This window comes from Coregonus lavaretus (assembly GCF_964263955.1).
Source record: "Coregonus lavaretus genome assembly, chromosome: 18".
In the NCBI taxonomy this organism is placed as follows: domain Eukaryota; kingdom Metazoa; phylum Chordata; class Actinopteri; order Salmoniformes; family Salmonidae; genus Coregonus; species Coregonus lavaretus.
In genome coordinates, this window is record NC_140005.1 from 39,216,103 (window position 1) to 39,239,213 (window position 23,111).

General features: G+C 44.5%; 2 protein-coding genes across 2 annotated transcripts in view; both read left to right on the forward strand.

Moving 5' to 3' along the window:
* mta1 (metastasis associated 1) overlaps positions 1–8,232 on the forward strand; it is a 30,673-nt gene extending 22,441 nt beyond the window's left edge. The window contains exons 7-17 of the mRNA XM_084182244.1: positions 37–139; positions 624–723; positions 1,365–1,553; positions 2,620–2,753; positions 3,209–3,378; positions 3,793–3,944; positions 4,158–4,347; positions 4,623–4,712; positions 4,910–5,065; positions 7,142–7,284; positions 7,521–8,232. Of these exons, the coding sequence (XP_084038370.1) occupies positions 37–139; positions 624–723; positions 1,365–1,553; positions 2,620–2,753; positions 3,209–3,378; positions 3,793–3,944; positions 4,158–4,347; positions 4,623–4,712; positions 4,910–5,065; positions 7,142–7,245 (1,388 nt within the window). The 3' untranslated portion in view covers positions 7,246–7,284; positions 7,521–8,232. The remainder of the gene's footprint in view (positions 1–36; positions 140–623; positions 724–1,364; positions 1,554–2,619; positions 2,754–3,208; positions 3,379–3,792; positions 3,945–4,157; positions 4,348–4,622; positions 4,713–4,909; positions 5,066–7,141; positions 7,285–7,520) is intronic.
* Positions 8,233–21,371: 13,139 nt separating this feature from the next.
* Positions 21,372–21,923, forward strand: tmem229b (transmembrane protein 229B; the record flags this gene model as incomplete). Its single annotated transcript, XM_084182126.1, has 1 exon — positions 21,372–21,923. The coding sequence occupies one exon, from the start codon at positions 21,372–21,374 to the stop codon at positions 21,921–21,923; it is 552 nt and encodes a 183-aa protein (XP_084038252.1).
* Between the last annotated feature and the right edge of the window lie 1,188 nt (positions 21,924–23,111).

Consider the following 23,111-nt stretch of genomic DNA (forward strand, 5'->3'; position numbering starts at 1 on the left):
GTTCCTAACTGGTGACTGTGCTAACTGGACCCCCAGGTGAGGAGGATGGCAGGGACCTGGCCAAGCTGGAGGAGAAGGTGTGGGACCCCAGCAGTCCCCTCACAGAGAAACAGATCGACCAGTTCCTGGTTGTGGCTCGGTAAGTGGCTCCGGTCCGATGGGCTGTGGTGAATGGGTAAGTGGTTCTACTGTAGTGGGAGGTGGTAGTGCCTTGGTAAGACTGCTGTTAACTGGATAGCCAATGTAAAATGTTTTTCAGTAAGACTGGTGGGAGGAATTTTAGGTTAGTGGCTCGGTAAGACTGACTGCTGGGGTGGAAGGGTATTGGATCAGTAAGAAGACTGGTCTGGTGGGGTGGAAGGGTTTATTCACACAGGTCTTCGCTTTGCACTATTGTCAAAAACATGAAATCTGGAGGATTAATACACTCCTCCTGCAGTATGAAAAAAAAGTATGAAAATGTATGCACTCACTACTGTAAGTCGCTCTGGATAAGAGCGTCTGCTAAATGACTAAAATGTCAATGTAATTTTTTTTATCCCTGTCTGTCTGTCGCCCATCTCTCTCCCTCTGTTTCCTTCTCTCTCTCTACTTCTCTACCTCCTTATCCCTCTCTCTCTCAGGTCAGTGGGTACCTTTGCACGGGCTCTGGACTGCAGTAGTTCTGTCCGGCAGCCCAGTCTCCACATGAGTGCTGCGGCTGCTTCTAGAGACATCACGCTGGTAAGACACACACACACACACATTGCCCACTTCCCTAGGTAAGGTCAGGGTCAGGCCAGAGGTGAGTGCTTGGCAGGAGTGCTGTTAGCCTAGGGGTATGCTGGGAGCTACAGTGTGTGTCTGTACTGTGTGTGTGTGTGTGTGTGTCAGTGTTCGCTTGCCATAGTGTGAGTATCAGTAACGAGCAGGCTTCAGCCTGTCCCAGACGCCACACGTTCCGGCCCACTTCTACACCTCATCTATAAAACATGGAACACAGGCCTCAGAGCTACAGCTTTCAAAGTACACACACACATCCATATACGTGAACGCGCACAATATTGACTAGAGACGCTCACACTGACTGTCAAGTGACAAGAAAATAGCCCATCCACTTCTGTTTTAGACTATGCTCTATTCCTTAACCTTGGTGGCTTTGACAAGCAGAATAATGGGGACTTTTTGCTTGGCTTGTATGTTACAAGGGTTGGTTTTGTTGGCTGGAAAACCAGGGTTGTGTTCATTAGGGCAAACAGTAAACCGCACAGAAGTGTTTCTTATTGGACAAGTACAGATGGTACCTCCCCCGTTTTGAAGTGTTTCTTCTGTTTTGTGCCTACTGAACACTACCCGCCATTTTGCCCCCCCTCTCCTATCCCCAGTTCCATGCCATGGACAGCCTGGATAAGACGCGTTATGACATGACGCGGGCCATCGCTGCGCTGGTACCCCAGGGAGGGCCTGTTCTCTGCCGGGACGAGATGGAGGAGTGGAGCGCCTCAGAGGCCAACCTGTTTGAAGAGGCCCTGGAGAAATACGGAAAAGACTTCACAGACATACAACAGGACTTTGTGAGTGCAGACAGTTAGGCAGACACGGTTCTTCTGCCTTGACTTGGACTAGCCTCGACAAGGAAGCTCTGATGTGCATGCCACTGAAATAAGGGGGAAGAGAAACATTGCTTAGACTGAGAGGAACAGGCTCAGTTCAAGGCTCACAATAATGTAACTCGGGGGATGGGCAACTGGTGGCCCGCGGCTCCCCTTTTGTAGGGCCGCGGATCAATCTCCAAAATGAGTAGAATTGCATGAAATTAGTTATAAAATTCCAAAATCTTCTTTCCGCCCCATGGCAAAATCTGTAGCATTGCAGGAAATTAACTGTAAAATGTATATGTTTTCTCTCTTCTGTCAAGAGGGGGGCCGCTAAAATGTTTTGCTCGCAAGGTGGGTGGGGGCCAACAATATTTTACTAAGGACCCCCAAAAGGCTAGGGTGACTGCATGTGTAGGTATGGATGTGGGTACGCAGACCCGCAAGCCACTGCGGCCCCTCATGATGAGCTAAGATTTTTTGTGGCCCCCACCCCCATCAAAGTTTCCCATCCTTTATGTAACTAATAGTGTGACGCTCAACTCCGAGACTCACAGGCATCTATTGAGAGAAGAGAACCCTGCATGTCTGCTGTAGCCGTAGAGATGGATACTGTATGTGTATATCTCTGTCAGCCAGGTGCTGCTGTTGCCCTGAGGGGGATGAATGAAGGTTTCTGCAGTCTTTACACCGTGCCTCCCTCTGCCACCTGGTGGTGGGTTACTGTCATTGCACTACCCAGCCCACAGCCACAGCACACCGGTTAACTCGCTGCTGTTAGGGGTGGGGCTTGCTGTCTCTGGCATCCTGACAACTCCGTTGTCTCTTTCAAACTTTTAAAGAGCGCAGTGTTCATTTTCCCGTCGAAGATCAAAGTATTTGCTTACAAAGATGGCAAAACATGTAGAAAATAGTGTAGAAAATTTACAAATGTATTGCCCTAAAGCATGATGACGAGGACATTTGTGAGGTGGAAACGGCTCTAAAGCATGATGATGACATGTCTGTGATGTTGAAACCGCTTGTCTCTCGTCCTCCCCGGCAGCTCCCATGGAAGTCCCTGACCAGTATCATAGAGTACTACTACATGTGGAAGACCACAGACAGATACGTACAGCAGAAACGGTTAAAAGCAGCAGAGGCAGAGAGCAAGTTGAAGCAGGTCTACATCCCTAACTAGTGAGTATCTATCTGGGTGGCTCGCTGCTGGGGACTGAGATACTGTGCTTCTTGTCAGACTGATACAGCAGGTCCCAATTTGCCCCCTACCCCTAACTCTTCAATGTTTGCAGATCGGAAGGCTCTGTAGTGGTGGAGCTTCTGCCAGCAATGGAGGGATAGGGAGATAATTGGGACTGGCTGCAGATGATGGTTCCCACTAGATGGTCAAGCTGCAAAGCCAAAAATGTAGCTCTAATTTAAGGTTAGGGTTAGGCATAAGGTTAGCAGTGTGGTTAGGTTTAGGCATAAGGTTAGCAGTGTGGTTAAGGTTGGGTTTAAAATCAGATTTTAAGACGAGAAATGGTAGAAATAGGCGGGGTTTATGACTTTGCAACTTGCCCAGATAGTGACGACCGCAGATTATACAGCATGTTGCATCTATGTCTCTGATCCTCTGCCCACGTCCTCATTAGCAACAAGCCCAACCCCAACCAGCTGAGTGGTAACAGTGTAAAGCCTGGAGGTGTGGGAGGCCTGGTGAACGGCTCAGTCGGAGCCGGGTGTGTGCCTGGAGCTCTGGGGGTGGTCCCACTTCCCCCAGGACAGACGCCAGGTCTGGGCCGTGCTTGTGAAAGCTGCTACAGTGAGTAACACCACAACTGTCCTGTTTCCTGGATGATGAGATAAAGAAGGATTAGACCAAGATGATGTTATAAAAGAGACCAGGAAGTACACCTGGGCGTCAAGAGTACTAGTGCTCCTTTCACTGGTTCTTCCTTCATCTCATCCTAGGATGATCTCTTCCCCATACTACAGTAGCAAGGCTCCAAGCCAAGCCTCCATCTCTATGGCTGTCCTTTAACAATGAAGGAGTGGGAGTTTTTATGACGGAGAGAGAGGCAAAGCTCAGCTCACGCTGCAGTAGAATCTATTCAGAGCTATTTTAGTAGTGTTAATTGAGTCTTAAATGATTTAAAGTCTGTCTCTGTGTGTGTGGGTGTCTCTCGATGTGTGTATGTGCATATGGATCCATCTCTCTTTCTCTCTGTGCGTGTAGCCATCAGCTCGTACCAGTGGTACTCGTGGGGTCCCCCCAACATGCAGTGTCGTCTGTGTGCCTCCTGCTGGACCTACTGGAAAAAGTATGGAGGACTGAAGATGCCAACCAGGCTGGAAGGAGAGCGGCCCGGACCCAACCGCAACAACATGGTAAACAACAACAACTCAAACTGAGATCTCATGTATTGGATCAGAAGTTTTTCCCGGATAATGCGACACTGACCAGGAAAAACTCCCGGCCCTCCTGTATAAAAACGTACAACCGTTTGTTTTGGACGCCATTCTTGTCTCTGATTTGTTGTCCATTCTCTAATAATTTCTCATATATCCTCTCTCTCGCTCTCTCTCTTCCCCCACCCCCAGTCTCCCCACAGTGTTCCCATGCGTCACGGAGGGAGCCCCAAGTTTTCTGTGAAGATGAAACAGGCCTTCTACCTGCAGACCACCCAGGTGACGCGCGCCGCCCGACGGGTTTGTCAGGACATCATCAGACCACGCTTCCTCGCCCGCCACCCCTACCTCCCTCTCAATACAGCCCAAATCAAACAAGAGTGTGAGTACTGTACCCCCTCCACCCCTACCTCTTCCTCACCACCCAAATCAAGGCGGTGTGAGAGTACGGAGTAGACCTGGGTCCTATTCATTAAGGCACCAAACGGAAGGAAACGGAGTAAAAAAGGGAGGGACTACCTGGAATTGTCCAATAAGAAATGTTCATTTTCTTTTCCTGTTGCAAAATGTTTTGAAAGGTCTCAGTGGCTGTCTTATGTAACTGTCTACTGAAATGTGGTACGTGCATACTGACTCTGTGCTGTGTGTGTATTCCAGGTGCACTGCGGTTGCCAGATGAGCCCAAAAAGCCCTTGCCGCTGAAGCCAGTTGAGAGGAAGCCTCTGGAGTCTGTGGTCCGATATCTAGGTGAGGATCTGTTTTGCCCATCTGTAGAGTCTCTAATTTTCAGTCTGCTAAATGGCATATACTTTATTATATATTATAGTCTGTTTTAGCCAGTGTTGATTTTGCGATTAAACTTCTGTTTTCTCTTCCTCCTGTCTCTTCTCTGTGTCTTCTGCCCTCTCTCTCCATCTCCCTCCCTCCCGCTCTCTGTGCCCCAGAGGCCCACCCGTGCCCTCCCAAACAGGACCCCCCGCGTGGCCAGACGGTCACCACGGGCAGCCTGACACCCATCAAGTCCACAGCCAACATCCTCAACAACGGCTCGCCCACCATCCTGGGCAAACGCACCTACGAGCATCACAACGGCATTGATGGTGAGATGGAGAGGAGTAATTAGGATGATGTAGATGGAAGACGGTGGCGTTCATTGCTGCCCTCCATTGGGTTTGAGTCTGCACCCCAACGTCTTGTATCTCTTTTACTTTTCTGCGGCATCCCTTTCTCCATCCCTCCCCCACATCTCCCTTTGTCCCAATATACTACTGTAACTGTGGTTATAGATGCCCCTCTTTTTTTCTCTCTCTCACCAACTTTCCACCTTTCACTTTCTCTCGCTCTCTTTATCCTCCCCTCTCTTTCTCCCTTGCCAGTTTATTTTTCCGCACCATCTGTCTCTGTCGCTCTCTCCTTTACCCTCTCTTTCTCTTGCACCATTCTATTTTTTCTGCTCTCTCCATCTCTCTCTCTCTCCGTCTCCTGTATATCCATCTCAGTAGGTTGTAGTGGAGGCTGGTTTCTTTCTCTGTGGTGTATATCGCTCTAGGCTACGGAGGGGGTTGTCATGGTAACCGAGCGGTAGCCAGGACCGATCTGAGACAGATGAGTGAGACTAGAGGGGTAGTGTGGTCCGCTGGGACCTCGCCCCCCCTAATAACCCACCTCCTCTCCTGGACCACAGCAGGGCTAGTCCACACTCACTAGGGACTATGTCCATGTTCAGAAAGGAGGCGCACACATTAATGTGTGTGTTGCATAGAGAGGGAGAAAGAGAAACGTGGATGGAGAGGGGGAAGATGTGGAGAGAGACAGCTAGGCCTATAGGCTACCTACAATGAGTGGTTCTAGGGTGATTCTGCAGTGCAGACTAGCTAGTATCTACAGACATCTTCTCTAGGTTTGGAGTTTGGACGGGAGCCGAGACTCCTAGAATATGTGCTGTCTGTGCCTGACTAGTCTGAACGGCGCTTCAAGTCTTTCTCTCCTTTTTATTTAGGATTGATTTACTTATCCATTTATGGCCTTTCTCTGTCGTCCTCTGAGGTTACATATACACTAGTCCTGGACTGTACTACTACATTATTAACACGAATAGGCTACAGCAAGTTTCTGTCAATCTCATTGATATGCTGTATGAACAGAGCAGTTTGATTATAGCCCTATTTACACAATTGTCAGTGATATATATATATATATATATATATATATATAATAAGACACCATTCTGTCAGGGTCGGGGTTTGGGACAGGAAGTGTGTCACTAGGTGGAGTGGATCTCCTGCTGCAGTGCAGGGCAGATGACCATGCAGTACTACAGAAGACCAACAGGGGACAGGATAGGTCAGACATGAACATGCATTACTACAGAAGACCAACAGGGGACAGGATAGGTCAGACATGAACATGCATTACTACAGAAGACCAACAGGGGACAGGGGAGGTAATATTTTAATGCTGCTGCTCCATCAGTCACTCTGTGCTGAAGGCAGCGCAAAGGCTTTAGAATAGACTAGAATCCTATTTTAACAATGAAAAGGCTTTGTCTAAAATTAAATTAAATAACTATGTGACATTGCTACATAGCCTGCAAGAATAGACCATTACATTCAACATTTTAATAAAACTGAGTTTTTATGAGTTAAAAAAAGACGTACCGGTAGCCAACACTTTTCACGTGTAGCTTGTTGTTATTGTCAGTCAATCAAAGTGGCACTACAGTCAGATGCTCCATGTGTAGCAAGTGAAGTGGGAGATTTCTGATCAATGCAAAATGTAATAAAAAATTATGGGATTCAGTTGGCTAAATGAGGAAGTAGGCTACAATGATCAACCAACCGGTAAAGGCTGCTGTTTTAATATGGAGTTGTTGTAGACAAGGACGGGGAGCGCAGCAAAATAGCCTCAATAAGCCTTGATACGTTAGCTAGCTAGCTTCTTTACATCGATTTAATGCAGTTAAGACCGACACTACCAGATGAGATGATAGATAACCTGTCGCAGCAACAAGTTTGTCTAACTAGCGAGAGTCGGTTTGGCTACTCTCTCTCTCTCTGTATCTCTCTCTGTCTGTCTCTCTGTCTCAAGTCCCCATTTGAAGTTTCAAAAAAGTTTCACATGCCCATCCCTAGTGTCTGTGACTATGTGGGTAATAATATCCATCTCCCCTCTGCTAGGTATGAAGCCCAAAGCCCCTCAGTGGGATATCATGGCCAAGAGGACAGCTGAGCCAGGCCGCACCACCTCTGCCCCAATGCAGCAGGTACATGAACTGGACTGACTGCCCACAGCAGGAACCTCACTACAACCTTCACACAAGGTAGGACACCTCTCGTTCAAGGATTAATTGGTTGGCTGATTGATTTGATGTATTTATTTTAGTGACTTGCATCTTTAAGATGTCATGTCCATATGGGCTCATAAGATACTAGATATTCCAAAAGTAATCAATTTACAGTGTTAAATAATACTTTATTGTATTGTGCAGTATAATCATATAGTCGAGTATAAGAGATGGTGAAGTCTAAACCCTCTTCTTGTGTTTTCTTACCCCAGGTAAATGAAACGGGAAGGCATTTTTCCACATCCAGAGATGGAGTTGGGGGGATTTGAGTGAAGGAGGGCTGGATGCCGCAGCATCATAATTGATTGGCAATCATCTCACCCAATCAGCACGAGCCTGCAAAACTGTCAAAGACCAATGGACCAATCATCTTTGGCAATGGAAGGAATGGATCTAAGGCTGTGGCCTATCAGAAGACTTCCTGACTCTACAGGACTGTGTTTATTACTTAACCTTGTTATTACTGTCATTATTGTAATTATAATAATTATTTTTTGTTTTTTACCATCTATAACTTGACGCTTATCAGTTTAATTGTTAATAAAAAAAACGATGAAACTTAAAGTTTCATGAAAACGTATTGGCGTTGTTGCGTGGAAAACCCCTGTGGAAAAGGGTGAAAGAACGACTGTCTGTATTGTAATATAAGCCATTTGCATCTTTTTTTTACATGTTTATTAAATATACAACAAGGAGACGAAGATTCATTTCAATGACATAACAATAATTCCTTGGTTGTTTTTGTTTCTTTTATTATTTTGAAAGCTTCTAGAGTATTCTGATTCTGTTTTGTGAGCAGGCCCGACCCTATTTGGCCAGAGAGGTTTAACTTATTGAGAAAGACTGAAACATGCTGTTTTTTCTACCTTTTTCACAAGTAATGCATCTATGCTTCAATGATGTAATTAAACAGATAATTGATTTTTTTCGCCTCTTGTGGGATTACTGTTCTGGTTCTGGAACTCCTAGGCTATGTTCCAAATGGTACCCTAATCCTTAGAGTGCACTACTTTTGACCATAGGGCTCAGGTCAAAAGTAATGCACAATATAGAGTAGTGATGGGGAAATAAATCGATATAGTAGAGTATTGCAGTATTATTTTTGACAATATTAAATGGATTCTTTGACTCACAAGTATTGATTCTATAAAATACGTTTTTTCTAGGGTAGTTGGCTAGCGCTAGTGAGCTGTAACCGTGCCAAAACACAGGCATTTCTCCTTCTATAGCTTGGCCTCAATCTTCTTTTTAAAAGGTGAGCCAACATGTTTTCAGCACTTTTATTGCCGTGAAGGATCAAAACTTTTTTTCAAATGGCTGTCTTGTACATCTGCAGCAGACACCATGAGCAATATGTTTAGAACATCGAATCACAATACATATAGAATCGTGATGCATGTAGAATGGCAATCATAGGAGTCTGGTGAGGGGAATGGAATGGTATCAAACACATGGAAATGTACCAGCCATTACTAAACTCAGCAAAAAAGGAAACGTCCCTTTTTCAGGACCCTGTCTTTCAAAGATAATTTGTAAAAATCAAAATATCTTCACATATCTTCATTGTAAAGGGTTTGAACACTTTTTCCCATGCTTGTTCAATGAACCATAAACAATTAATGAACATGCACCTGTGGAACGGTCGTTAAGACACTAACAGCTTACAGATGGTAGGCAATTAAGGTCACAGTTATGAAAAGTTAGGACACTAAAGTGGCCTTTGTACTGACTCTGAAAAACACCAAAAGAAAGATGCCCAGGGTCCCTGCTCATCTGCGTGAATGTGCCTTAGGCATGCTGCAAGGAGGCATGAGGACTGCAGCTGTGGCCAGGGCAATAAATTGCAATGTCCGTACTGTGAGACGCCTAAAACAGCACTACAGGGAGACAGGATGGACAGCTGATCGTCCTCGCATGATCGGTACTTCCGAACATCACGCCTGCGGGACATATAGAGGATGGCAACAACAACTGCCCGAGTTACACCAGGAACGCACAATCCCTCCATCAGTGCTCAGACTGTCAGCAGTAGGCTGAGAGAGGCTGGACTGAGGGCTTGTAGGCCTGTTGTAAGGCAGGTCTTCACCAGACATCACCGGAAACAACGTCGCCTATGGGCACAAGCCCACCGTCGCTGGACCAGACAGGACTGGCAAAAAGTGCTCTTCACTGACGAGTTGCGGTTTTGTCTCACCAGGGGTGATGGTCGGATTCACGTTTATCGTCGAAGGAATGAGCGTTACACCGAGGCCTGTACTCTAGAGCGGGATCGATTTGGAGGTGGAGGGTCCGTCATGGTCTGAGGCGGTGTGTCACAGCATCATCGGACTGAGCTTGTTGTCATTGCAGGCAATCTCAACGCTGTTCATTACAGGGAAGATCCTCCTCCCTCATGTGGTACCCTTCCTGCAGGTTCATCCTGACATTACCCTCCAGCATGACAATGCCACCAGCCATACTGCTCGTTCTGTGCGTGATTTCCTGCAAGACAGGAATGTCAGTGTTCTGCCATGGCCAGTGAAGAGCCCGGATCTCAATCCCATTGAGCACGTCTGGGACCTGTTGGATCGGAGGGTGAGGGCTAGGGCCATTCCCCACAGAAATGTCCAGGAACTTGCAGATGCCTTGGTGGAAGAGTGGGGTAACATCTCACAGCAAGAACTGGCAAATCTGGTGCAGTCCATGAGGAGGAGATGCACTGCAGTACTTAATGCAGCTTGTGGCCACACCAGATACTGACTGTTACTTTTGACCCCCCCCTTTGTTCAGGGACACATTATTCAATTTCTGTTAGTCACATGTCTGTGGAACTTGTTCAGTTTATGTCTCAGTTGTTGAATCTTGTTATGTTCACACAAATATTTACACATGTTAAGTTTGCTGAAAATAAACGCAGTTGACAGTGAGAGGACGTTTCTTTTTTTGCTGAGTTTATGAGCCCGTCCTCCCCAATTAATGTGCCACCAGCCACCAATATTTTGATATCTTATCATGAGGTCCGTGGCAATTCCCATCCCTGCTATAGGGGTATATATAGGAACTATATTGAATCTGATCTTTTGACTTCCAATTTATACAACCTTCATATGTGGATCTCAATCTTGATACAAACCTGATCCTCCATATGCGACCTTTGTTGATTGGACGCTCGGATCCGATTTTATTTGCGCATGACTTGCTGTTACCATGACAACCACCCCAAAATGTGATGACAGGAAATGAGCATGGCATCTGTGTGCTACTTCAGAGGCTACATCCGTGTGAATGCGCAAATCCGATTGGATATGAAAAGATAACAGATTTGGGTTCTTAGGGCGTCTGTGTAATCACAGTCTTAGTGATGGTGATGTCAATGCTGGTGTTAACTGATATACAACCGCAGAGGTTTGGCCCTGCCCACTCCCTCCAAAAGCGCTTAGAGGTCACACAGGTTCTGTCAATGACAGACAGTTTTAGAGACAAGGCTGTATATCAGGTTCAGGGTACGGGTCAATTTCATTTCTAATGGAAACTGCAACTCCAATTCCTGAGCTGTTTCTACCTGGTCAATGCTTATGCTAACTGGAGTCCTGTGTAGCTCAGTTGGTAAGATAGTGAGTTCAATTCCCACAGGTATTACATATACATACCCGTACTTAAGTTATGCACTCTGTACTGTATGTTCGCTTTGGATAAGTGTCTGATAAGTGGAATATATACCACCACCAGGGGTCTAACCCTGCCCCCTTGGAAATCCATGTTGCCTTGGAGGTCACCCAATGTCTCATTTGTCTCTCTAACTGAGAAATGTAGAGGTTCTGTCTTTGACAGTTGTAGAGATGAGGTTGTATATACATTTTCTCTGAAATGTATGTGAAATGAAATGAACAGCTAAAATACATTCTCCTGTAAATTGACTATAATGAGTGGATGAGGTACAGTACCTCTGCTTGTGACACCTGATACCCTCATTATCTCACACACACAGTGGACCTCTAAAATATTCATACCTCAGGTCAGGGTCCAGGGAGGCCAGTGGTCATAAAAAAGGACCTCCTCTGTCCTCACTGAGGATCTCATGACAAACTGTCTGCCTGGGGTAGAAAGGCCTGGGTCCTCTTCAGAAGGGCACACTGTAGCAAAACGTTTAGTTACGGAAGATTTAAACTAAACCTGTTCTAATTGGACAAGTTCAGGTTACACTGTACCTCACTCCAACTCAGTTTCAAAACGTTTCTCCATACTGAACACGACCCAGCTCTGAATTCTGGCAGAGCTCAATAAAAGCCACTGTTAATTGAGGTGAAGAAAGAGTTAATGAAAGATGCAAGAACAGCATGAGAAGAGCCCGTGCTGTCTCTGAGAATGTGCTGCTGCTGCTGTCCTGGCTGATACTGCAGTGAAGGAAAATGTGTCCATTTTAATCGGACAGTAGTCCCCACCGGAACGGTGAAAGAGCCTGTAACTGACGGTCAGACGATGCCCTGGTTGCGGATGGTGATTCTTCACGTTGACTGTTGGTCCTGAGGTGCATCACGTGGAATCTACAACCGTGGGCGACAATCTCCCGGTAAGATGTGCAGGTTGATATCATTTTTGTTCCACTTTACTGCCTACTTGAAACCGCACAGGACAGGGGTTAGACTAGGCTACAGACTGTATTTTGGTCATCCTGACAGAGGAATTCAGTTTATTCAATTCATTGTTTTTTTTACTCTGCTGCCCAACATGTCAATGGGGAGAACAAAATGAATAGCCCATATTTCCCGCGGTTATAACAGTTGAGCGTTTCCCGTTATTTTGATTTTTTCCCTATAATATTTGCTATTTTTCATTCTCACTGATACATATGAACAAATTGTACTATTGGCATACGCTACTGTAGGATAGCCTAACACCCCAAGCCATCACATGAGCAATCAATATTTGATTTGGGGGGAGTAGGCAAGGCATAGCCTATGGCATTACTAGGGCTGGCACAATTACCATATAACCGTGTAACCGACGGTTATGGATGAGAAGTCATGAAAATAAAATAACCCATGAAGTACAAAACTGAATCATTAGGTTGAGTCCGCTTCTGTGGTAACATGGACTCCAAACAACCTGATGAAACGTTGTTGCTCCATGCTGAAATGTAGAATGTTCATTCAAATGATCTTAACTGATGTGGCTCATGCAATGGAATGCATTTTTTGTAATGCCAGTTGAGTTGAATCAACAAATCACAGCACATATTGATGGGTACACTTCCTGCTTTTACTTCCTGCTTTGCACCAATGGGTACACTCGCAATGGCCGCCAGATGCCAGTCCACTCATTATGCCATCATTGACTTGAATGGGAATGCCTGTTCTATTCATTTTATTTACAGTGCATTCGGAAAGTATTCAAATCCCTTGACCTTTTCCACATTTTGTTATGTTACAGCCTTATTCTAAAATTGATTAAATTAAAATGTTCCTCATCAATCTACACACAATACCCAATAATTACAAAGCGAAAACAGGTTTTTAGAAATGTTTGCAAATGTATTAAAAATAAAAATACCTTATTTACATAAGTATTCAGACCCTTTGCTATGAGACTCGAAATTGAGCTCAGGTGCGTCCTGTTTTCATTGATCATCCTTGAGATGTTTCTACAATTTCATTGGAGTCCACCTGTGGTCAATTCAATTGATTGGACTTGATTTGGAAAAGCACACACGTCTAAATAAGGTCCCACAGTTGACAGTGTATGTCAGAGCAAAAACCAAGCCATGAGGTCGAAGGACTTGTCCGTAGAGTGCCGAGAACGGATTGTGTCGAGACGCAGATCTGGGGAAGGGTACCAAAATATTTCTGCAGCATTGAAGGTCCCCAAGAACACCGTGGCCTCAATCATTCTTAAATAGAATACGTTTGGAACCACCAAGACTCTTCCTAGAGCTGGCCGCCTGGCCAAACTGAGCAATCGGGGGAGAAGGGCCTTGGTCAAGGAGGTGACCAAGAACCCAATGGTCACTCTGACAGAGCTCCAGAGTTCCTCTGTGGAGCACTCCACCAATCAGGCCTTTATGGTAGAGTGGCCAGATGGAAGCCGCTCCTCAGTAAAAGGCACATGACAGCCTGCTTGGAAAGATGAACGGAGCAAAGTACAGAGAGATCCTTGATGAAAACCTCCAGAGCACTCAGGACCTCAGACTGGGGTGAAGGTTCACCTTCCAACAGGACAACGACCCTAAGCACACAGCCAAGACAACGCAGGAGTGGCTTCGGGACAAGTCTCTGAATGTCTTCAATGGCCCAGCCAGAGCCCGGACTTGAACCAGATCGAACATCTATGGAGAGACCTGAAAATAGCTGTGCAGCGACGCTCCCCATCTAACCTGACAGAGCTTGAGAGGATCTGCAGAGAAGAATGGAAGAAACTCCCCAAATACAGATGTGCTGAGCTTGTAGCGTCATACCCAAGAAGACTCGAGACTGTAATCACTGCCAAAGGTGCTTCAACAAAGTACTGAGTAAAGGGTCAGAATACTTATATAAATGTTATATTTCCATTATTTTATTTGGTATTTTCTTTGCTAAAGTGTCTAAAAATCTGTTTTTGCTTTGCCATTATGGGGTATTGTGTGTAGATTGATGAGGGAAAAAACTATTTAATCAATTTTCGAATAAGGCTGTAAAGTAACAAAATGTGGAAAAAGTAAAGGGGTCTGAATACTTTCTGAATGCACTGTATATGGCGCCACATGCAGTCAGGATTGGAGGAGAGGAGATAATGTGCCAAAAAATTAAATAAAAATGATTATTACTGTGACCTCGGTCATTTGGCTGGCCAATTACCGTCATCCAAAATTCCATGACCGTCACAGCCCTATATGGCATCAACATTTCTTTCACTATCAGTGGGGTTGCCGCGGTGAGGTTATGTGAGGTTGCCACGATTTCAAAAGTGAGAGAGATAGGGGCATCCCACAAAATTAGTATCTCTATGGGGCATCCTGCAGCCGGCACAGTGATTCTGTGGTAACGGTAACTGCACAAGGAGTCACGGCCACTTGCAAGCCTTATTTACACACCCTCACAAGGGGGTTCCCTGTGTATTTTGATAAAGGACAATAATTATTCACTCCAGATATGCACCTGTGAATCTACTAAAGAGTTAACAAAATCTTAACCAAAGCTTTTCCTCTCAATGTGAGCATCCAGATTCCTAATCCCAGGGACATGACCCACATTTTCGGATTAACTCCACATCCCAGGGTCTTTCATTAAAATTGAGAGAATTAAAGAAAGACCACAGATGTAATTTTCTCTAAATTATTTAATTACAAATTATCTTGGATACAGACAACACAGTAGGCCTACCATGTAACGAGAAAACCCATCCACATTTTTGCATCTACCTTTGGAAACTTCTTTATGCTTGTTGATTAACCATGAAATAGTTTGCTCAAATAGATCCCAAAAAGTTGGTCAGTCAGTCTAATACTAACACACAGGGATAATGGGGAAATTCCGACCCGAGTTAAGCGTGTGTAAATGGAACGTAATTCCCTTTTTATGCACTTTTCTCTCTACCCCTATTCTGAACTTGAATTTAAGCATGAGAAAAGCATGCTATTCACCCACTATTCGTTTGAGGTGGAGATCTAATAAATGAAGGTGTGTCTACATATATGCCGTATTCTGACCTTGACTTAATTCCTTCCTGATTCCACCACCTTTACGCGCGATGAAACAATGAATAAGGACGAGCAACCTGTCAGTTCCAAGTGGAACAACATCTAGGCCTACTTAATATTTTTCAGATAGAAAAAACACCATTCTCCATGCACTGTAATTTACAAATTGATGAGAGCTATTGATAAGAGCTAGGTAAATGAGTAAACCGTTTGTATAAGGGGATTGTAAATAGAAATGACAATTGTTTTAGATCTATTTTACCTTATTGTCGCTGGAGACAAATGTGAAACCAGTCATATGGCAGAAAATTGAAGCACTTTTCCACGGTGAAGTTTATATGATATGCTGGCTTTATAACTTGCCGGGATGACATTTGGAGGCTTCTGTAGCCATGCGCAAATGACAGTATAGCTCCAAACATACCAAGTTGATTTATGAATGTTTTAATTATACTGAATGCCTGGACTTTTACTGTATTTTTTAAAATTTGTATCATGTTAAATATGCACTATGCAGAAATCGCTCAGCCATTTCCTGGTTGCAAAAATTCAAACAGTTTGCTTAATTTCAGTTTATGTGACAAAAAAAGTAAGTATAGTGTAGAGAATCATTATACCCATCTAAACTGATGTGGAATATATTTTCCATAAACAAAAATATGATATTTTCAGCTGTTTGAAGCTGGTGTACAAAACCGAAAATAAAAGATGCAAAAACTAAACTTAAGATTGGGAAGCATAGAAATAGTGCACAGAGAACAGATCTACCGCTTCTTAGACTTGCTTTCAATGAGTGACAGATCTATAACTCACATTCCTATGTGCATTTGGTCAGGTTGCCCAAAAAGTGACAAATTGCAGCTTTAAATATTAGCCACTATCGTAGCCACCGTCAGTTATATCCACTTTAGTGTTAGTTTCCTTCCATTCCTTCCATCATTCCATTACATCGTTGGTTTACCTTTCTTTCCTCTGTCAAGTTCGTGCGGTTGTTCCTGAGGATCCCTAGCAATAGCAATCATTTAGGACAGGTAGCATATTTGAGTCATTATGGGAACGCAGACCGTGCATGGCAGTTTAAACCTTTAAACCTGCCTACTGGAGTGTTATATGAGCATTTAAATCCCTCACGGAATCTTTCTCTCACTGTGCCATCAGCATCACCCAGTTCTTTCAGACTGACCTCAGTAAGATCACTGTTTCATTCCTTCTGCATCACATTTAGTAGTGGTTCACTGTGTTAGATCTGTATGAAACAGATATTAGTGCTATTTATGGGCTGTTCTTACATTCTCTGAGCCCATTGTACAGAAGGAGGTAGGGGTCCCAGGTGGCAGTGGGACTGAGAGTGGGGGCAGTGCCAAGACACTGTAGGCAGTCCACAAGTAATTGCTTATGAGCTGTCTTTCCTATTGATCTGGACCTGGAACCCAACACCTCATGCCAGGCAGCACAAAACTAGAATAACAAGAACAAATCATAATTATCAATAATAAGCAGTGAGTTAAGAAGCTATAAAACTGTCCATTGATGCCAGGGAGGGAGCAATACCAGAACTGACATGACAACTGGGAGGTGGGGAGGTGGGAGAGGACCAGTGGTGTAAAGTACTTAAGTAAAAATACTTGAAAGTACTACTTAAGTAGTTTTTGGGGGTATCTGTACTTTACTATTTATATTTTTGACAAGTTTTACTTTTACTTCACTACATTCCTAAAGAAAAGGATGTACTTTTTACTCCGTACATTTTCCCTGACACCCAAAAGTACTCGTTACATTTTGAATGCTTAGTAGGACAGGAAAATGGTCCAATTCACGCACTTATCAAGAGAACATCCCTGGTCATCCCTACTGCCTCTGATCTAGCGGACTCACTAAACACATGTTTAGTTTGTAAATGATGTCTGAGTGTTGGAGCGTTCCCATTGCTATCCGTAAATCTTAAAAAAACAAGAAAATGGTGCCGTCTGGTTTGCTTAATATAAGGAATTTGAAATTATTTATACTTTTACTTTTACTTTTGATACTTAAGTATATTTTAGCAATTACATTTACTTTTGATACTTAAGTATATTTAAAACCAAATACTTTGACTTTTACTCAAGTAGGATTTTACTGGGTGACTTCCACTTTTACTTGAGTCATTTTCTATTAAGGTATCTTTACTTTTACTCAAGTATGACAATTGGGTACTTTTTCCACCACTGGAGAGGACCTACAACAACAACAGCATCATAATCACCACCACTACTACCACTACCACTACCACTACCACTACCACTACCACTACCACTACCACTATCACTATCACTATCACTATCACTACCACTACCACTACCACTACCACTATCACTATCACTACCACTACCACTACCACTATCACTATCACTATCACTATCACTACCACTACCACTACCACTACCACTACCACTATCACTATCACTATCACTACCACTACCACTACCACTACCACTACCACTACCACTACCACTATCACTATCACTATCACTATCACTACCACTACCACTACCACTACCACTACCACTACCACTACCACTATCACTATCACTATCACTACCTCTACCACTACCACTACCACTACCACTACCACTATCACTATCACTATCACTACCACTACCACTACCACTACCACTACCACTACCACTACCACTACCACTACCACTACCACTATCACTACCACTACCACTACCACTATCACTATCACTACCACTACCACTACCACTACCACTACCACTACCACTACCACTTGCCTTGCACACTATGTCAGGCTTTAGCACTGGTTCAAGCTGGGGCACAGAGGCATGCTATAGGGTGTTAGGGTGTTAGGCAGTGGGTCAGGTGACACTGTGGTGGTAGGGACATTATTAATGTTTTAGAGGCAGCAGGGGTGAGTCAGGGCATGGGGAGGGAGGGGGGAGAGGAGGGAGAGCATTGGGTGAGAGAGGGAGGGGGGAGAGGTGGGGGGGTGAGTGAGGGAGTGGGGAGAGGAAGGGGGTATGGGGTGAGAGAGGGAGGAGGGAGAGGTGGGAGGGAATGGGGTGAGAGAGGGAGGGGGAGAGGAGGGAGGGAGGGAGTTGGTGGGTGAGCGAGGGAGAGAGAGAGAGAGAGAGAGGAACTAGAGGGAGCTCAGGTGAATTCGAGGGAGCAAGAGTTAGGATCCAGTGGGGCAAGACATGGTGAGAGAGAGGGAGGGAGGCAGGAAGAGTGTGACGGTGAGGAAAACGGGGTTGCGGCAGGTCAGTCCAGTCTCCTGGCCCAGTTCTTCATACAAATCTCTTGTTTCTGGTTCCTTGTTAGGTAATCCTCATCAGGTCTGCCCGCTTCGCCAAACCAGCTTCTGTTCTTCAAAACAGTTCTTACTGTATATGGTCACACTCACAACCACTCTCTGATAGGATTTTATTCTACAACTGTATTACGGTTGGTTGTATAATCTTGACTATTATGAAACAATTGTCTCCTACTTACTAATATTTACAGAACTATATATACACTGAGTATGCCAAACATTAGGAACATTGAGTTGCACCCCCCGTGAAAAACCCATCAGCGTTGCAGTTCCGATGTGCACTTGTCTCAATCAGATTCAGACATACTGTATATACTATAGAATCTCTATATACTGCAGGCTTTCTGTGGAACCAATTGGGCCTGGGGACGAGGTTATATACTATGACAGAGTGGTTGAGAGATGCCATCCCTGCTAGGGCCTCCTGACACTTGATACCAGTGGTGCCTACTGCCTGCGTCTGTCCTGGCACCCGCTATTTATATAGTCTTTGGTCTGACCTGGGGATTTACACTACAGAAAGCAAGGGCACACGATGCACACAGATCATGGGAGGTTACTCTAACTCTCTCTACATGTGATAGCATTGTGTTCGTCTGACCCCAGATATCACTTTGTGTGATAGCATTGAAGTTTCCCCTAGGTACAGATCCAGTACAGGCTTTACAGGCCACTTCAACCTATTCCTTTATGATCAGTCGTTGATTCTCAAGGTTCTAATATTGCAAACTGACATGGAAAGAAATGCAAGCTGATGTTAATTGAAATGTCAAGTGGTCAGTTTAAGACTTTGTACCAGCAGCCAACAATGTTGGAAGGGATATCTAAGAGGCCTCAAGTCATCTGAAGGTTAATCTTTAGCAGTCTGTGTAGTTAATATACACTCTTAGAAAAAAGGGTTCCAAAAGTGTTCTTTGCAGAGGGATAGGGTTCTACCAAGAACCATTTTGATCAGAAGATCCCTTTTTGGAAGACAATGGTTCTTTGTAAGGTAAAGGGTTCTACCTAGAACCTTTAACATCCTGAGAATGGGTTTTGGAAGAAAGGGTTCTTTGATGATTCTTTGGAAGGTAAGAAGGGTTCTTTAGAAGGCAAGAAGGGTTCTACAGAAAACCATATATAATATTTCCCAGCATGCTCTATTGCAGGGAGATTTTCAGAATTGTTTGTTTTACTATAATATCTGTATTTTTTGCATGTACATTGGTTGGTTGATTAATTTTATGCTACACAAAGATAAATAACACAGTTTTCTAAACTAATCCAATCTGTTGGATTTATTGCACCCGTTACTGAGATGGTTGTTCCAGTTTAGATGATTGGGTTAGTCTCAGTATTCAAGCTTCCCTACTCTGGCAGTAATTCTTAATGCAGGTTGCGGGTGATTAACAATTCCACTTGTTGGATATTCTAACTCTGGCTGGAATCCAATAGGAATGACACATCACTTTACAAGCCAGCAGGATTAGGGTATAAATAGGCCTTATGATATATGCATCTCTGCATGTCTGGCAGACATATCAGTGTGGATGATGGATCACCACCTCAAGCTGAACCTCGGCAAGACGGAGCTGCTCTTCCTCCCGGGGAAGGACTGCCCGTTCCATGATCTCGCCATCACGGTTGACAACTCCGTTGTGTCCTCCTCCCAGAGTGCAAAGAGCCTTGGCGTGACCCTGGACAACACCCTGTCGTTCTCCGCTAACATCAAGGCTGTGACCCGATCCTGTAGGTTCATGCTCTACAACATTCGCAGAGTACGACCCTGCCTTACACAGGAAGCGGCACAGGTCCTAATCCAGGCACTTGTCATCTCCCGTCTGGATTACTGCAACTCGCTGTTGGCTGGGCTCCCTGCCTGTGCCATTAAACCCCTACAACTCATCCAGAACGCCGCAGCCCGTCTGGTGTTCAACCTTCCCAAGTTCTCTCACGTCACCCCGCTCCTCCGCACACTCCACTGGCTTCCAGTTGAAGCTCGCATCTGCTACAAAACCATGGTGCTTGCCTACGGAGCTGTGAGGGGAACGGCACCTCCGTACCTTCAGGCTCTGATCAGTCCCTACATCCAAACGAGGGCATTGCGTTCATCCACCTCTGGCCTGCTGACCCCCATACCTCTGCGGAAGCACAGTTCCCGCTCAGCCCAGTGAAAACTGTTCGCTGCTCTGGCACCCCAATGGTGGAACAAGCTCCCTCACGACGCCAGGACAGCGGAGTCACTCACCACCTTCCGGAGACACTTGAAACCCCACCTCTTTAAGGAATCCTTCTACCCCCCCTTAACCCAACCCCATAATTTAAAAAAAAATATATATATATATATATATATAAAATATTGTAAAGTGGTTGTCCCACTGGCTATCATAAGGTGAATGCACCAATTTGTAAGTCGCTCTGGATAAGAGCGTCTGCTAAATGACGAAAATATAAATGTAAAATGTAATGTATTGTAAGAAATAATAACATTTTAAAGGCTAATAAGGCTGGTTCTAGGAAGAACCGTCCAAAGATAAAAGGGTTCTCGGTAGAACCCTTCATAGACGGTTATAGGAAGAACCTTTAGATTATAAAATGGTTCTTGGTAGAACCCTTCATAGAGGGTTCTAGGTAGAACCATATACAGGTTGTTCTTTGAAGAACCCTACATAGAGGGTTCTGTATATGCAAAGGGTTCTACCCAGCACCAAAAAGCGTTCCCCTATGGTGACAAACCGAAGAACCCTGTTTGGTTCTACTTAGCAGCTTTTTTTCTAAGAGTGTAGTATTGCCCTTATGAAACACTCTCCTTTGCACCACAATCATAAGGTAGGCTTTATGGGTAGCAGAGGTACTTTAGCTCTCTATCTCATTCTATAACACCAAACTGCCTAACTCACTTTTCTCTCCTTTCTCCCTTACAGACCTGTGTTTCTCCTCCACTAAAAAGCGAGGGATGGTCACCATGGTGTAATGGGTGTGATTGAACTAGACCTATCACACGCCAAGCCAACCATTAGACCAAGAGGAAATCCTTGTGGTCTGAGGGCGACATTTGGGCTTACAACTCTCAGGCAGGACTGCCTCATCACGAGGGTGTGATTCCAAATCGCCTCCACTACAATGGCAACCACGGCGCCCCCACCGGTGCCTCTGACGGTCCTGTCTCGCTGGTACCTGTACGCCATCCACGGCTACTTCTGCGAGGTCATGTTCACCGCCGCCTGGGAGTTTGTGGTCAACCGCAACTGGAAGTTCCCTGGTGTGACCAGCGTATGGGCTCTGCTAATCTACGGGACCTGCATCCTCATCGTAGAGCACATGTACCTGGCCCTCCGAGCTCTCCACTGCCCCGTGCTGCTGCGATGCCTCATTTATACCATATGGACGTACATCTGGGAGTTTGGTACAGGGCTGTTGTTGACCCAGTTCGACGCCTGTCCCTGGGATTATTCCCATTTTCAGTATAACTTTATGGGGTTGATCACGGCGGAGTACGCCCTGCCCTGGTTCTGTGCATCTTTCATGACGGAGCGACTGGTTATACGCAATACGCTGCGGTTACGGATGGACAGGGACAGGGTGGAAGGACACCAGTCTGATGCAGGCGGGGGAGGAGGAAGGAGAGAGTGGGGTGAACAAAGAGGAGCCAACCGCTATCTAAAAGTGGACTGAACAAAGAACAAGGGCCTTTTCTCATTTGGGAAAGTCCGTATTCCACCATCGCACCTCTGCCCTCTCTCTTCTGTGACCTGGAAACCGATAAGTGGTCTAGTGGTCGATGAGAGTGTCAATATGCTAGTAGAAAACATTTAAAAACGATATGCTACTTATCCTTTCATCTACATAATGGCTACATTTGTTTTGATCACTTGATACATTTATTTGGGGATTCCACCCTGTAAAAGTAAATTGCCTGATGACTCGTGATTGGAGAAGGAGAGTCTCATTTCATACAAGCGCATTTTTGTCCACATTCCCTCTCCTCGCCACCTCTCCTCGATTACCTTTGACCTTTTTCAAAAGGAGGCCAGAGAGGACGGAGGAGTGAGGACACAGGAGTTGAGCAAATCCAATTGAGAAAAGGCCACTGAATCTGTCCCACTCAAGCACTAAAACCTTGTATGAAAATGTTTTTTTATTATTTTTATTTATTAAATACATAAGTACTGTATTTCTGTATAGCTTCAAAAAGCAATCTGAATAAGGTGCTATATGCAATATGTTCATAATTCATTGTCATGGAGAATGATTTCTACAGTTAGTGATAACCCATAATATTTGGAAATGCATGAGGGAGGTGTTTTCCCCAAAAGTTCTGTATGCACTGTACAGTAGTCTGTTTAAAACATGTTTTACTCATAAGGTCTTTGCCTATTAAGAAATTAGGTTTCAGGTAACTTACTCAATGAATTGTGTGCTATTTATACTGTATATCTGTTCTTCCAAATGAAAGACAAATCCCAAATCAGGATTTCTGATGTTCATGTGATGTAATCATTCACTGTGAGCCAAGGATGTTGTCACCACACTGAAAGACCTGCTGCGACCTAGTGGACTTGATATGATACTGCATCTGAAAGCTTGATCTGAAGTCTCAAAAATAGGACTACAGGAGCTGTATTACTCCCAGATATATCTTTGGGTTTTCCCTATAATGGCCCTTGCTTTATGGCCTCTGGTACTGTTTTGATGATGCAAAATAATTTGTATCTCAAATCACAAAGTAGATTCAAAAGCAATAGATTAAAGGCCCAATGCAGCCGTTTTTATCTCAATATCAAATCATTTCTGGGTAACAATTAAGTACCTTACTGTGATTGTTTTGAATTAAAATGGTAAAAAAAGAAACAAAACAAGCTT